Below are 15,882 nucleotides of genomic sequence, written 5' to 3'. Positions count from 1 at the left end.
CCGCCCCGATGAGATCACTTGGACGTTTATTAGAATTTAAGTCTGGAGTGACCAGAGCCTTCTAAACGTGGATGGAAATCTGGGATTCCTCTGATGCACTCTTTGCCGTTTCTTGGCATCTTCCTGGCTATGAATCCACGTGGCAGCAGGGGGTGCTGACATGTCCTGGTGACCCAAGACACGAAAGCAGCATCAAGCTGCTCCTACCTGAGGGTGTCCAGGGGGCAGCCCTGGAGCAAATGAGAGCCAGACACCAGGTGTGGCTCCCAGAATCCCATTTCCCAATATTTCTGCTTTGTCCCCAGGGTTCCCAGGTAGATCTGTTGTAGGCAGGTTCCCAGGTCTGCCTGGCATCTTGACTTGGGGTTGGGCAGGGGAAGAGTGTAGGGCTCCCCGCTTCTGGATCCCTGTGAGAGGGGGCTGGGAGCTCCTGTCTGCTCCACCTCTTGCTTTATCGCTTCGAGCACTGGCTACTGCCTGGATAGGTCACTTATTCAGGAGACCTTTGTGGTCCCTCTATCTACAGAGCACAGGCCCCCTCAGGTCAGGAAATTCGCCTCACTTCTAACCTCCAGTCCTCAGGGGCTGGAGGAGAAGGTGCACCGAGGCGGCTGTGCCAAAGGGTGGCTTGTCGGGGATAATCAGAGACAGCTTCCTAAAGGACGGCAGGAGAGCAGATGCCGAGTGACAAGGGGCTGGTGGCCTTCCTAGCCCTGGAGCCGGTGCCTGCCGCACTGGGGCTGGCTGGAGAAGGGCTTGAAGTTTTTCTCGCAGGTTGCTTGTCACACTCGCAGGCCTTCAGCCCGCAGAGACATCTGTCACCAGGATCCAGGGAACATCCACCTGCAGAGACACCCAGTGTCCCGGGGCTGCCCTGCCCACCCAGGGCTTGGCTTTAAGGCTGGGGAGAGCAGGGAGCTGCAGGGGCCAAGGGCTGAGGGCAGAAAGGGAAGGGGCCAGGCATCCTTCCCCTTCATCTGCAAGCACTCCCCACCACATCCGGGCACCCACAGTGCTGGAGTGAACGGCCTAGACGGAAACGAGGGGTGGGGAGGGGGCTGCACGGAGGACCCTGAGGTACATGGGCAGCCACGGGCCATGAGAGGAGGGCAGGGAGTCATGTTCCCTGAGCCCATCTCAGATTTCTGACTGCCTGCTTGACATGCCACTTGGGTGGCTTGGCACCTCCAACTGGGACGTTCAAAATGGCACCCTGGGCAGACCAGTGCCCCTTCCACCTGCCAAGCCTGTCCTCCCTCCACACTCAATACATGGCACCAACTCCGACTGGAACCAGAAAACTAGGAGTCACCCTGGTCCTCTGTCCATGTCCACACCCAGCCCCGAGTCCTGTTTAAAGTATTTCCACGTTTAAAGTCTTTCACGCTCTGCCTGCTTCTTTCCACCATCCTGGCCATACCAAGTCCCTGTCATCGCCAGCTCTTCCTCCTTAAAGGAAGGAAATAAGCAGGAGCCGTCTTGAAATGTCCCCTGAATTATGTTCACTCTTCTTCAAGCCCCACTATGCTTTCCTCTTATTCAGGGAAGACACCCCAGCCCTGGTGGCCCATGGAGCACACTTGCCCTGACTGCACCCTCCCAGCCTCCCCTTCCTCATTGAACCTTCACCGCCCCCCCAGCCTCATTCTGCTCCGGGACTCCAGTCTCTTTTAACTCACACATCTTACCCTGTCATCCCAGGACCTTTGCACATGCTACCCTCTTGGTCTGAAAGCTTCTCTCCAAGACCTTCAAGGGGTAAGATCCATCTTACACTTTGGGTCTTGATCAAATTCCACCTCCTCAGAAAGGCTGTCCCTGGCCATCCCAGCCACTCTGCCATGTCCCCCTGTTTATGTCATTTGCTCCTTTTCCCAATCTGCACTGGCTGATTGGTTGACTTGCTTAGGGCCTCTCCTCTGTGGAACGTGAGTTCTGGGATGCTGGCCCCCGTCTGGCTCAACGTCTCCAACACCTAGAACAGATGTTGGCACCTCAGCTGGGGCACAAAAGCTGTTGAATAAGCGAAAGGGCCTGTGGGCCTCGGGGACCCAGCATCTGCCCTTGGGTTGAGCAGCCACTAGATGGGGTCTTAGGTGTCCAGGGTCCTAGCTGTGTGTGTATGTGTGTGGGTGTGTGTGGGTGGGTGGGTGTGTGTCTGTCCGTCTGTCTGTCTGTGGCACAGCTTACCCCCGTTCTCTCTAACTCCCCCTGAGTTCCACTGTCTTGTGGGGTTGGAGTGAGGAAGACGGTCACCAAACGCCTTGGCGTGTAACCGGGGAAGTCAGCCTCGGTGTCTGTCTATAAAGTGGTGACAGAAGTGCCTCCTTCCCGGTGGTGGCGAGGCTGCTGCGGCTGCGCTCCTGGGCAGGGCACTCTGCCAGGCCCACTGCTGCCGTGACAGGAAGAAGCGGTGGCTGCTCAGGGGACCCGCGGCTGCAGGCTGTCCTCCTCTGCAGCGTCCACCTGCCGGCAGGAGCTGTCCTCCCGCGCTGTCTGCAGGCGCCGTTTCTCAAGGCAGATGTCACCTCCCCACGCCCAGCTGCCCCTCGCCACTCGCCCTCGGGAAGGTGCCAGGGATGTTCACGCCACTCCCACCTTGCCCTCCCACTCCCCCTTCCCCATCTGCCACAAGCTGTCAAGGTCCCCAGGCCCCTCCCCAGGCCCGGCTCCCGGCTCCCGCTCTGCTGTCCCTCCCAGAGGAGCAGCGGCAGCCCTCCCCCATCCTTCTCTCTTCTTGCTTGTCTCTGTCCCCTCCTCTCCTCCTCTCTCCTCTCCTGCATCTCAACTCCCAGGCCTCCTCCTTCCCTTCCCTCACTGCCCTCTCCCTCCCGCCTGGTCCTCCTGTCCTTCCTAAATCCTCCCTGACTTCCGTCTCCACCTCCCATAGCTCACCCAGCCCCTGGCTCTTCTGTGGATCTCTGCAATGGTCCTTCACTGGGACTGCCACCCCTCAGCCATGGTAGGACCAGGCCTGTCACGACGGGGAAGAAGAGGCAGCCCTGGGCCAAAACGCCATCTCTGGGATCCTCCTCCTAAAGGCAAACCTAGATCAGATCCTGCATCTTGGAGTGCGCTGTGGGAGAAACTGAGGCACGAAGAAAAGAACTGGTGGCTTCAGAATGTTCTTTCCCTTTCCATGAAGTACATCTCCAAGAATGAGAGAAGGCCACAGGTCTATTCCTACCTGCGGCTAACCCAGACCCTCACCAGGCCTGTCTGGGCCCCCAGCCTGGGATCAAATTTTCCCCAAATTCTCTACCAAGTAGCACTCTTGGTAGCCTGGTCCCTATTAGAATGTCTCAGCACCTCACATCTTCTGGATTCCCAGCTCCATCCCAGACCTCTGCCTTAGTGCCCGACTTCAATGCAAGTGTCTCATTGCCGACCCCTTGGGTGTCTGACACGTTCCTTTATTAGTCCATTTTCCATAGCTATAACAAAACACCTGACACTGTGTAATTTACAAAGAAAGAGCGTTATTTAGCACATAGGTTTGGAGGCTGAAAGTCTAGACAGCAAGGTGGTGGCTTTGTGGGGCCTGCCTGGCTGCCTCAAGGTGGATGGCATCCTGGCAGGAGCATGGCCAGAGGGGGATATCACACAGCAAGGGCGGAAGTCAGACAGGCCCGGGAGGGGCCGGTCTTGCTTTTATAAACAACCCTCTGTGGGAACTAAGCATCATCTCGTGAGAACTGCATTAGTCTCTTCCAGAACCCCCAGACACCTAGTGACTGGCCCCATCTCTTAAAGTCCCCCCATTTCTCATCATGGCCACTCTGGGGACCAAGCTGCCAACACAAGAACCCCTGGGGGACACCCTTACCCATATCCAAACCACAGCACGTCTCAGACTCCACGCGGTTCAGGCCAAACCCCTGTGTCTCCGTGGACCGCTCCTCCTCCATCTTCGCCGGGTCAGTAGATGGCGCCACTACCCATGGCCTGGGGCCTCCAGCCTCCATTAGCCTCCCCCTCCTTCAGATCAACTCCCACCTGCTGGCAGGTCCTGGCAACTGCACCTCCGAAGCACAGCCGGCACCTGCCACCACCCCAGTTCAAACTGCGGTCACCCCTCCACAGGGCTTCAGAAGCTGTCTCCTCCTGGCTCCTGTCCCTCCCCTCTTCTGCACAACAGCCACAGGAATCTTTCCAGAACAAAACTCCCGCCTGGGGCAGCGCCAACCTCCTCTCCCTTCCTTCCCAAGGCTCCCCGCTCCTGCCACTGGCAACGAGCCTCAGACCCCCGTCGAGGCCTCCCTCGGCCACTTGAAGTAGGCCCCCTGCCCCTGGCCTGCACCATGCCCCAGCTTGGCACCTTGTGTGAGCTGCTCATAGCCTGGTCCCTATCAGAATGTGTCTCCATGGTGACCACGTCGTGGGCTCTTGCCCCTAGAAGGGAAGCTCCCTCCCGACAGGGGTGGCATCTTTCCCTTTTGCTCTCCGCCCTGATGCCTGGTCTGCCCCCGCAGCGTTTGCTGACGGTCTTCCAGGCTGCCCTTACGTGGCCTGGGCACCAGCCAAAGGAGCCTGTGCCGGGGCCCAGGAGCCAGAATCTGGTTCCAGATCTGTGGCCCACGCAGGTGACAAAGGTCTTTGCAAACTCAACTCCCAGAAGCTGCCACTTCCGCCTTCCCACTCTGGTAGAGGGGGCATCCGAGGCCCAGAGATGGAGGTGACAGCAGTACAGGTGGCTAGAACCAACCGTCTGTCTCCAAGGCTGGGCTCCTCCCCACACGACACATGCGTGCATGCGTGGGTGGAGGGGGGTGTCACTGCCGGTGATCTTAAAGTCCCTTGCCAATGCCAAGTACTTATGTAAGCCCACTCAGAGGAGGGAGAACCACCCCCCAGGCTGCTGGAGGGCAGCTGTCCCCTCCCAGCAAGCCGGCCCCTGGGCTCTGTCAGAGACCTCTCTCTGCATTGATCTCCTGGTAGCATTTAGGTGGACAGACCAAGTTGTTTTGCGCCTTCCCTTCCCTGCTCACCTACCACATCCCTCCCCAGCAGCCACTGGTTGCTAGGCAACATGGGACCAGGCTTGGGTGCAGGATTTCAGAACTCAAGGGAGGCTGGGGAGGGGTTAACCCTTGCAGGGCAGCTCTTTGAACTGAGGGGTAGGGGGTAGGGAGGCGGACCTACCCCAGGAGAGTGGCCGGAACAGCCTTGGCCGCCGGTGCTTTCCCACCAAGTAGAGGGGAAGAGGAAACCTGGACAGACCAGGAAATTGCTGTGTCCCAAAGGAAGGGCACTAACTGGGTAGCCACTGCAGGCCAGCCACTGTAGCAGGTCACTCTCCTCAGTGCTCCCAGCCACTTTGTGAGACACCGGTGATGAGCTCCACTGTGTAGACAGGGAGACGAAGGCCCAGCTGGGAGAGGGGAGGCTGGCAGGGGGAGGCGGGGGTCGGACTCGGCTCTGCCTGGCTGCTTCGCCTTTTAGCAGGAGTGGGAAGATCTGAGCCATTAGAGAGGCCCTCGTTGCCCTCCCTGGCCCAGGGCAGAACCTTCTGATTAGCTTGCTGCAGATCACGAGGCAGATCACCTGGCTCTGAACCCCAACTCTTCTTTCCCTGACTGTGACCGTGGCGGTGACTCAACCTCTCTGAGCTCAGCCTCCTCTTTGATAGTGGAAAGAATAGTACTGACCCGAGAGGCCCATTTCTGGGGTTCAAGGTGCTGCATGTAGAGCATCTATCTTGCCACCTGGAGTTTCCATAAGAATGTGACTCTCAGGACAGGAGGAGCCTGGCCTGCCCTTGCTCTGTGCCTGGCCCTGGCACCGTGCTGGCATTAGACAGTCACCCAGGGGTGCTCAGTGCATACTGGGCAGGTGAATAATTGTGCCTGGGTCCCAGCACACAGCAGCCACAGATCCAGCAAGAGCCCAGGTGGCCTGGCTCTCGGCTCACTGCTGGGGGTTGCTGATGCCCAGTGCTGACACACAGTCCCTCCTGTGCTATGCCCCTGGGCAGAGAGGGCTCCAGACTGTGGGAGCCCAGGGCAAGGCTCGGGGCAGCACGTGAGGAAAGCACAGCCCAGGCCACCAGCTGGCCAGTCCAGCTCTTGTCACTACCTGGCACATGCCAATCAAGGGATATGTGTCACCTGGTGGGGCTCCAGCCTCCTCCCACCCCACAGTTACTTTCCTGCACCCTCCCCATCTCCTGAGGTACAGTGTCCCCACCGGCCCTCTGTCCTGTGAGCAGCCAGGGCGGAGGCTTGGTCTGGGCCTCTGACAAGGGGAGGAAGCCTCTCCCCACCCACTGATTCCACTGCCCTCCGTTGGACACCACCTGTTCCCTTCCTCCCCATCCTTGCACTTTGTGAGCGCATCAGAGGAGGGCGCCCTTGAGCATTCTTCTCCAAAAGTGGGGCCTTTTTGACCACGGTCAGGGACCTTAACCAACATGAAGAGAGGGAGCCCTGTAAAACACGACCAGGAACCAGGTTGGGGAAGGTCGGGGGGGGGGGCCTTGCCAGGCACCCTCCCTCTCTGACAGTCACCGCTCCTCCTCAAGGGCAGACAGCCCTGGCGACAAGAAGGCGTCATTCTTGTGCTGAACACACAAGGCCCTGGGGTCCCACCCCACCTAACGCTCTCAGGGGCCTCGTGGAAGAGGCTCTTGGCTTTCGGCCTGAGGATGACCCTGGGCAGAGAGCTCCAGTGCCTGCAGCCTGCTTGAGCTCCCCTGGGGAAAGGGGGTGCTTCTGGTCAGGGGAGCACTCATGGGGGGCAGGGGCCACGCAGGGGGCAGCGGGAGGAGCTGAAGCTGATCTTCTCCAGCCAGTGTCGGAGCCTCCAGTCTACCCCACGTCCGTCCTCGCTGGTGCCCCGAAGACCTCACAGTCCCAACCCTGGGTCTGGGTACGAGCCGAGTTAGAATCCCGGGTCAGCACACTGAGCGCTCTGGATGGGGGGGTGCGTGTCCTTGGGATGGCTTTTCCCTGACCTCACGGAGACAGATGAGCTCCAGAAACCCTCACTGATGGAAAATCACACCGGGGAGGAGAGGTGTTCACGCACCCCCACCCGAGGAAGGGACCCCACCCTGTATGGGGGACCCAGACCACCAGCTGGAATGGGTGCGACCCACAGAAGGCTACTGCCCAAAGCCACTTGCTCTTTAGACAAACTTGCCCTACCCATACCTACACCCCACCAGCCGCTCCACGCCTCGGGACCCCAGGTCGTTCCCCGTGGGTGGACTCAGTGTACCTGCCCACTCTGGCTTTTCCCCACCTCTTTCAGTGGCCTCAATATCCTGTGAACTTCCTTCTCTTATCCCTCCTAGTTACTTTTGTGTGCCCCATGGCACCGATCTGCATGCCTGGCATGCAGTTGCCCTTAACGAGTATTTGCTCAACTGAAAGACGGTTGAGCTGCTTTGTTAACACATGACAGAAATAAGGAAGAATGTTTGCAACAGCAACAGTTGCCAAGGGAAGCTGCGAAGACAATGTAATCTCAAGTCAACAACTTTTTATTGACCATGTACTATTTGCCAGGTGCTGGAAATACAGCTTTGGGCAGAGAGACCAATGAGAGATATAATATAAGCCCTTTCCAAGGAGCTCTAGTCCTTGGTCTTGCCCCTTTCCATCTCAAAGCATCTGGAAAAAAAAAATCTCATTTCCTAAAAGACCACTGGGTCAACAAGGAAGTGGTGGTTAAGGAAAGACCAGATTCTAAGGCATTTCCCTACAGAGAAGGCTACTCACAGACCACCGTCTTGTTGATGATGTGGGACTGTTCAACACGGGCTGGCAGCCAGACTCCTTCAGCCTCTCGCAGCAGCAGTCATGCGTCACACAGCATCTGGGGCCAGATGAGAGGGAGATGATGGATGGCACCTGTGCAAGGGTCCCTGGGGAATCGGCTGGAGGACCTCAGGTGGGAACAGCAAGGGACTCACCTGCCTCCTCCCCTGGGCAAGAAAGCACTGGAGCCAGAGTGGCAAATTACTACTAGAACAGCTGTCCCTCGGTTCCAAGGAGGAAGGGGTCCGCATCCCTGAGGATGCCGAGGTCCTCAAGCTCAAGTCCCTTATGTACAATGATATTTGCCTGTAACCTACACATGTCCTCTATGATACCTAATGCCATGTCAATGCTACGAAAATGATCATTATACTGTGTTGCTTAGGGAATAGCAAGAAAAAAGCCTATATGTGTTCAGAACAGACGTGTTGTTTTTCAAATAGTTTCCATGTGAGGTTGGTGGAATTGTGGACGCAGACCCTGTGGTTACCACTGGCCGACTGTACTATTAAAAATAAATAAAAACAGCCAGTAACGTCCACTGAGCCACCCTAGTACCTACTGCTGTTTCCTTGGTGACTCGGTCCCCTGAGCAGTACAGTCATTGTCCCCATCTTGTAGGTGAGGAAAAGCGATTCAGAAAGGCAAATTCCTCAAAATTATGTGGCTGGCCTGTGGGGTGTGTGCGTGCGTGCTTGCGTGTGTGCGTGTGTGTGTGTGTGTGTGTGTGTGTGTGTGTGTCTAAGCAGAGAGAAAGAGAACTGCTATATATCATATTAATAGATCTGATACTTAATAATTGTTGGTTGAGTGTTTAGTTCAACAAAAGAATGTTGAAGATTTGATGGGAGAACAAAAAGTATACTCACGATATTTGCAAGACCCAACAATTTGTTGATTACAAACCTTTGTGATGTTAGCTGCTGTCCTGGAAATACAAAACAAATTAAGAACAGGGCGGTAGCAGGAGTTTACATTCTAATCATCTAATGGTTGCCCTTAAGTAGCCGAGACCTAGCACATATCCTACCCTGCAGGAAGCAATAAACCTTATCATCTGAATATACACATGATCATGTGGATACAATAAGTTTAATCACAGCCCTAAGACAGAGGACACATAATAGAGACCTCGTGAAAGGGGGGGCGGGGGGGCTGAAAATACCTGTGTCTTCAAGAGTAATAGTGACATTTCAAATTAGGGAAAAATACCAAGGGGAGGTAAGATAAAAACAAATAATTAAAATGATAAAAAAAAAAAATCATGTGGCTGGGAATGATAGACCCAGAACTCAAATAGGTCCCTGAGTGCTGGGAGCCATCAGCCAAGTAGGTATGACAAATTCCTTGCCAGCTTACTCCCATGCTGTCTAGTGGAAGGACTTCTGAAAGGTAACCTTGCTCAAGGACCAGGGCAGGATCCGTGTTTAGGGTGTTCCCCCTTTAGAATAGGGCAGTTTAGCATAATAGGAGATTAGGGTGTTCCCCCTTTAGAATAGGGCATATCCTGCTGCTGAGTTCCTCTTGAGTGCTTAGGGTCAGACAGTATATTTTGGGAGACAGAAGCCCATGCGGAGTGGATTTGGGCAGAGTAGTGAATTTGGGAGAGAGTGGATTTTGGGCAGAAAACGTGGATTCCCCCAGAGCGTGTTTGTAGACAGCCGGTGTGAGTTCGGGAATAAAGAATTGCTGTTTGAATCTACAAGCTGTGTGGAGACTCGTGATTTGTGCCCAGCCAGAGACTGCGGCACCTGAGATTCCTCCATTGGTCCAGCCATTTTTCCTGAGCACCTTCTATGTGCCAAGCACTGGGATAGTCTTGAAGGAGACTACTGTCAACAAGAACAGTCACAGTCCTCGCTCTCAGTGCTCAGAGCTGGCTGGGGGCTGGGGGGCGGGGGGCAGAGGGGAACAGCGGGGGATTGGCCTCTGCCCACTTCTTCCACCTCGAGGGTCAGGGATGCGGAGCCCCCGGGGACAGCCAGTAAGAAGACAAGATAAACCTGGGCTCAGATCCTAAGACCAGAATGCCAAGGACAGCGTTTCCGTCCCCTCTCCCTTTCCCACCTGCAGGGGGGCTCTTGGCCTTCATCTTTGGCTCACAGTTCTGAATCTGCCTTTGAACTTGGACTGGGAGGCACACATCATCAGGAAAGGGGACGGGCTATGACAGAGGCAAACCCTATTCCAGTCCTGGTTTTGCCACTTAGGACCACAAGGCTTAGCGGCTCTTGGTCTGGGACCCTCCCCCGTCCTCACCTGTAACATGGGGGTGGTGACACCGCCTCCTACATTCACTAGGAGGGTTAAATTAGTCCTCGTGCAGACCACCTGTCCTGGCCCGTCCAATGTTCCACCACCAAGCGCGGGAGACTCAAGCTCAGGAGTGATACTTCAGGCCCTGGGGTGGGGACATACCTGTCCAGCTAGGTTGAACGTGGCAAGAAGCACTTTGTCTTCTTATTTCTTCAAATGAAGCAACACGCGCACTACCCAGTTTCCTCCCCACACCCTCCCCAGATGACACCAGCTGTCACCTCCTCTAGGAAGCCGCGCTCGCCCACCCCATCCTTTGGAGCAGGCCTTGGAATCCAGGTCGGGGCCGTGTGATCACATCCAGATGGACAGCTTTTCCAAACTGGGCCACTTGGATCCTCTCCTAGAACATGTAATAGGGCCAGGAGGCAGCAGGGTAGTCTAGCCACGCCCGAAATCCTAAAATCCAAGGGCTGGGGGAAGAGCACACAGTTCCTTTAAAATGGCTTCTAGCGCTCTGGACAGGACCAGCTACACGCCGTGCGGGGCCTGGTGTGGAAGGGAACGCAGACCTCTTGTCAAAAACGGCAAGGTGGTGGCAGCAGCACTTACACACGTTAGGCCCTTAGGAGGACTGGCCTGGCCAACTTCATGGTCACGTGTTCAAGAAGCTGGCCCCGGGCACAGGCTCTTCAAGCCCCACCCTGTGACCCTTCCAGTCTTTTCTTACGTTGGCCTGAGTTGGTTTCTCTACTTGCCATGAAAGGCTCCTAGTTCTCCCCCTGCCACACCCCTCTCTGGCTTCAAGCTACAGCTTCAGTGCAAATCGAATGGCGGGTGGCCTTGGAGCCCTGCACACACCTGTCTGGGCCGTCCACAGGGATCCCTTTGCCTCCGAGAGCCCTCAGTAGCAGTCGTTTGCATAGTAGGAGAGGAAGGCGCTCCTTCCCGTGATGTGTCTGACCATCCTCTGGAACTGCCAGAAGCTGCTGAGGGTGGGGACTGTCACTGCCAACGAGGAAACAAGGAATAGGAAAAGCGGCAAAGAGTATGGCAGCCTTGGTGTCCCCCACCAGGGTGCTTTGCATGGGGTCTGTCACCAGGTCCCTAAAGCAAAGTGATGGCCTAGCTGGGATCACTGGCCTCTCTCTTGGGAAAGAAACATTTACCCTGCCACACAGAGTTTCTTGCTAACCCACGATGAGTACCCGGTTTCCATGACATTTAGGGCAATGCTCCACTGCCTTCCCCTCAAATGTAGAAAACCACCACTGGAGGCAGAAGCCCCCTCAGGTCTGATGCAACATTAACAGGAAAAGTTCAAAGCTAGAAATGCCAGTCCCTCCGGATATCATCAGGCATTTACAACCTCAAAGGAGAAATCAAATATGTACGAGGAGGAGAGACACCCTCGATCCATATTTTAAAATAGCAAATGCACGTGGACTCAGCGATTTTTACTTCTACAAAATGCTTCCAGAAGTGGGCACAAAAAATATATACAAGGATGTTTATGCTGTATATATATCCAGAACAATGGAAACCACCCACGTGCCCACCAGTGGAGGGTGGGTAATAAAATTACTTTTTAAAATATATATTGTCTTTAATAGCAATATCTCTAGGCAGTGGGATTTAGGAGGTGGATAGAGAAACCGAGGGGCAACAGTTATTTTGTATACAGCTATGTAATTTGTTTTTATTTTTTACAATGAGCAGGTATTATTTTTCTATTACAGTGTTTCCAGGTGTGTGTGGAGGGTGGCGGGGTAAGGACCTAGATGAATGAACACCCAAGTTTTAGGAGTGGTTACACCTAGGTGTAGGAAAGGTGAAGAGGGGCTGCTGCAGGTACTCAGCAATAAAAATATAGTCAAAACATGAACTTGAAGAAGAAAACCAAAGGCAGAGTTTGGGGGCATTTTCCCGGGTGCCTTCCTGCCTCATTGCCCTGTTGGAAGCCTCACTGCTGTGGCAGAAGCCCCTCCTGCTGCAGGCAGGAGCCGGTGCTTCTACTCTCCCAGGAGGAAAAGTTTCTGGTTCACCTGTTTGTCTTTTTAAAAAATCGCTTGAGACTGTCTTTCCTAACTCGTACATATTTTGTTTTTTTTCTGTGAATTGTAAATGCATGATGATATCCAGGCTGGCATTCTTGGCTTTGAACTTTTCTCATTTTACATCAACCTGAGCCAAGGGGGTCATTTTCGGTTCCTGGAGAGAGGTGGGACCCCTCTCGGGCTGCAGCTCTTCAGGACATGCTGTGGGGCTACAGAAGGGACCCTTCCTGCATACAGGTTCCTGTTACATCATGACCTTGAAAGCCGTCAATTCCACCACTAGGGGTGGTTTAGACATTTTTAAGATTAGGGACCCGAAAGTTACTGTTATACAGCTGAAACAGACTTTTTTTTTTTTTAATGGATTTGGACAAATATCTACTCAACTAATCCAGAATAAATCTACGAATTTTCCTTTTCCTAGGGGGCCTTTCTTCATTTTGCAGAGGAATGCAATCTGCTCCCCTGGCCACAATGACTAACAGTGACCAGTTATTCCTTAAGTCATCGTTAGAATGTCTTTCTGATAATAATGCACCACACCTAACCTAGCTAGATATGTGCCTGCCATTTTGTGTGGAAGCCACAGACTTTAAATAAAGGCAACTAATAACCAAAGGAAGACGCTCCCAGGGTCAGAAGTGGTCGAACCACAGCCGGTGCCTCTTCTGAGTACAAAGCCAGCAACATCCTAGAAGTTCTATGAGGTCTCAGCACTGGGGTCAGCACATCCCTCACCCAGTGCCACCTCAGGAGGCGCCACCCCAATGGAAGAGCGAGGACAGCATCCTGGTACCACCTATCTGGCTTACTACTTATGGCAGGAGATAAGGACAACAAGAAGGGCAATGACCTTCATCCCCCAGGACAGCAGGGGTCCAGGGAGCCAGGGTCCCACCTTCTTTGCCTGCCAGTGGGAAGAAGTGGCTGGAATGAGACAAGGCCATATGAGTGCAAACCAGTCACTCTGCAGGCCTCGGAAAGCCTCCAGCAAAGGACGCAGAGAGCTTTTTTCAATTCTCTCTGAATATAATATCCTTCCTGGTTTTTAGACCCAAATATTAAAAAATAAGAAGGATTCCATTAAAAAGCCCAAGTATCGTTTTTTTTTTTTTTTAAAAAAAAAAACTTCTTCGAACAACACCATCTCTTCAACGTTTTCTTTTTCCTTTGGAGGACTCAGGAGTCCCTCTGTTCTCAATGACACATACACTGTTCACACTGGCAATCCAGCTCAGGGAAACCTGGTTCCATTTGCATCTCTGTCCAGGGGTTTTCCCCGCTTGAAACCCTAGTGTCTCGGTGGTAAACTTCGTCTCTCCGAAACTTGGCTTCCTCCTGTAAAGTGAGACTAATAATCCCTACGAGTAATGTCAAGCCTTTATTAAGAATGCTAAGGGCCTGGCGGGTATTGTCTGACTCAATCCTCGCATCTTAGGAGATCACCATAGAGAGGGGGTAACGGAGGCCCAGAGAAGCTGAACCAGTTCCTTATAATCCTACAGCTGTCTACTCCACGGGCTTGTGGGAACCAGTTGAAACAATGAAAATAAGACTGTTACCTGTTATAAACCACAGTAACAGGTAAACCTCACGTCAGTGGTAATGACACCCAGATTAGGCACACTGCCCATGGGACAATGGAGGAGAATGGGGTCTTGTGTCCCAGTGAGCCACATGGGCCCCATCATAAATCAGGTTACGCCTGATAACGTCAGGACTTGGAGCGTGAACAATAGCTCAGCTGAGCCTAGAGACTTTGGCAGGTGCCCGAGCTGCAGCTCAATTTTCACCCCGAGGCAAAGTTTCCCAGGGAAACTTCAAAACACCCAGCCTGCCGCAGAGCCTGGGGAGAGGTGACCAAGTGCGTTTACTATTTTGCCCTCTTTGGCAAAATTCTGGTGGATGCTGTGAGGCTGGGCCCTGACCAGGTCGTGTGCTGGCCACCCTTCCTTTCCTTGCTTTGCGGGATGTTTTTAAAAATAGGTTCTATCTCTACAGGCTTTTGCTTCCCTTTTCTCTTCTGAGTTTGAAAAAAAAAAATAATTGTGCGCAGCTTTGGTGCACAAAGGAGAGACATCTTTTGAATGGGCAGGCGATGGTATTTTAAAGAGACAAAGAGAGGGGTCAAAGTTGGCTACTGGTAATGAAATCTGACAGACTCTTATTAAGCACCAACTGTGTGCTTGGCTAATGAGAAGATTCTGGCCCAAGCAAGGCTGCCAAGCTGGCCACAGATACCAAATACGTATAGACCAAATACAGCCCATAAGCGCCGTGTGGGCAGAAGGTCTGGGTTCACTTCTCCATGGGTTCTTCCATGCTTAGCTGGATCTTCAGGGAGGACATGCCAGCTGCTCCCCACCCTCACTCCCTGGGAACTGCCCCCTGCTGCAAGGGACCCTGTGTCTCCAGATTGTGAACCCTTAGGGGAGAAGGGAAAGGGTGGTCTCTAGGTCACGCCTGGCTGGGGTGATGGTTTAAAGGCTTGTCCCCTGCCTCTTTCAGGATAACTCCGAGAGGCCTTGCCAGCCCCAGAACTCCCTGGAGACTGGCCAAGACCTCAGCGACTGCCTGCGTCAGCTTCTCCCTCCATGCATCAGCTTCTCCTGCTATATGCCAGCTTCTCCCACAGCGTCAGATTCTCCCCCCTTGGGACATCTTTCCCCATGCATGTCAGCTTCTCCCTTTGTAAGTTGGACTCTCCTTCTGGGTCAATTTCTCCCACTGTATTAGCCTTTTCTCCCCCCAACCCCACCCCTGAGGCAACTTTGTCTTCTGCCCAGTCTTGCCTGGTTCTGTTCCCCAAAGCTGGACTCCTGGGAGGCTCCCAACAATGCGCTTCTCTGTCTGAGTCTGTACCCAGGGAGCCCATGGAAGCTCACGTGGAGCTGGGAGCACTGCTCTAGCGCTTGTAGAAATAAATGTCTTTTGTGCTCAGAGGCAGGAGCGTGAACCCTCTGGGGAGGGTCACAGAGAGCTTCCCTGGCGGGGGGGCGGGCACTGGAGGAGGCCTTGAATGAACTTCGGCCTGTATTCTGCTCCCATTTCCTTCTCCCTACAGCCCTTCAAGGTAGGCGCCATCACTGTCGCATTTGACAGACAAGGAAACCGGGGCTCAGAGGAGAGAAATGATCTGAAAAAAAATCCACACAGCTACCAAGTGGCAGGGCCAGGATTTAACTTCTGTCCCTAACTCCAAACCCAGGGCTTCTTCCTGCTCACTAGTCCCCACCTAGAGCCCTCGTCCCCATGGCATTCTGAAGGTCTCAGCATTTTCAGAGTTCACAGCTACGACTTGGGCGAGACAGAGGCGGTTCCCTCCTTTTGACTTTTGGTTTGGGACTGAGACAAAACCAAGAGCTCGGCCAGAGAGCCAGAGACGGGAGGGGCAGCCACATTCAACCCGCTCCTGCAGCAGGTTATGTGCGCAACTCATTGATCCATCTTTCAACACACAACACTGAAACTCTGGTGACTCTTCGAAGGAGAAAGTAAGGTGGACATGAACTGCAAAGCCCCACGAGAACCAAGGTCATAGCCATTTTATCCACTTCCTAATCCCTAGCATCCACCTAACACCGTGCCTGACACAATGAGTACCAACGACGACAAAGAGGACAACTTATATATTGCACTCCTTTAACACCCTGCTAGGTTACTGACCATGCCACGTTTGCTATTATTGCTATTATGATATCTTCTTCATCGTACACAAAAGTAAACTAGGCAAGGAGAGATGGGGGGCACATACACACCTGAGGAATGAATGGATGAGTGAATGGTCACTGTCTTGTCATATTTCGAGT

At 53.8% G+C, this 15,882-nt stretch overlaps 1 protein-coding gene across 1 annotated transcript; it reads right to left on the bottom strand.

Annotated features, from left to right (window-relative positions):
* Positions 1 to 707: 707 nt before the first annotated feature.
* On the bottom strand, positions 708 to 11,240 carry Pla2g2c (phospholipase A2 group IIC). Its single transcript, XM_076862639.1, is given in 7 exon segments — positions 708 to 775; positions 778 to 843; positions 7,722 to 7,748; positions 7,751 to 7,818; positions 10,878 to 10,915; positions 10,918 to 11,024; positions 11,225 to 11,240. Coding segments are annotated over 7 exon segments (390 nt in total).
* Between the last annotated feature and the right edge of the window lie 4,642 nt (positions 11,241 to 15,882).

The sequence above is a fragment of the Callospermophilus lateralis genome, chromosome 7, assembly GCF_048772815.1.
Source record: "Callospermophilus lateralis isolate mCalLat2 chromosome 7, mCalLat2.hap1, whole genome shotgun sequence".
NCBI lineage: Eukaryota > Metazoa > Chordata > Mammalia > Rodentia > Sciuridae > Callospermophilus > Callospermophilus lateralis.
This window is presented reverse-complemented; position numbering and strand designations above follow the sequence as displayed.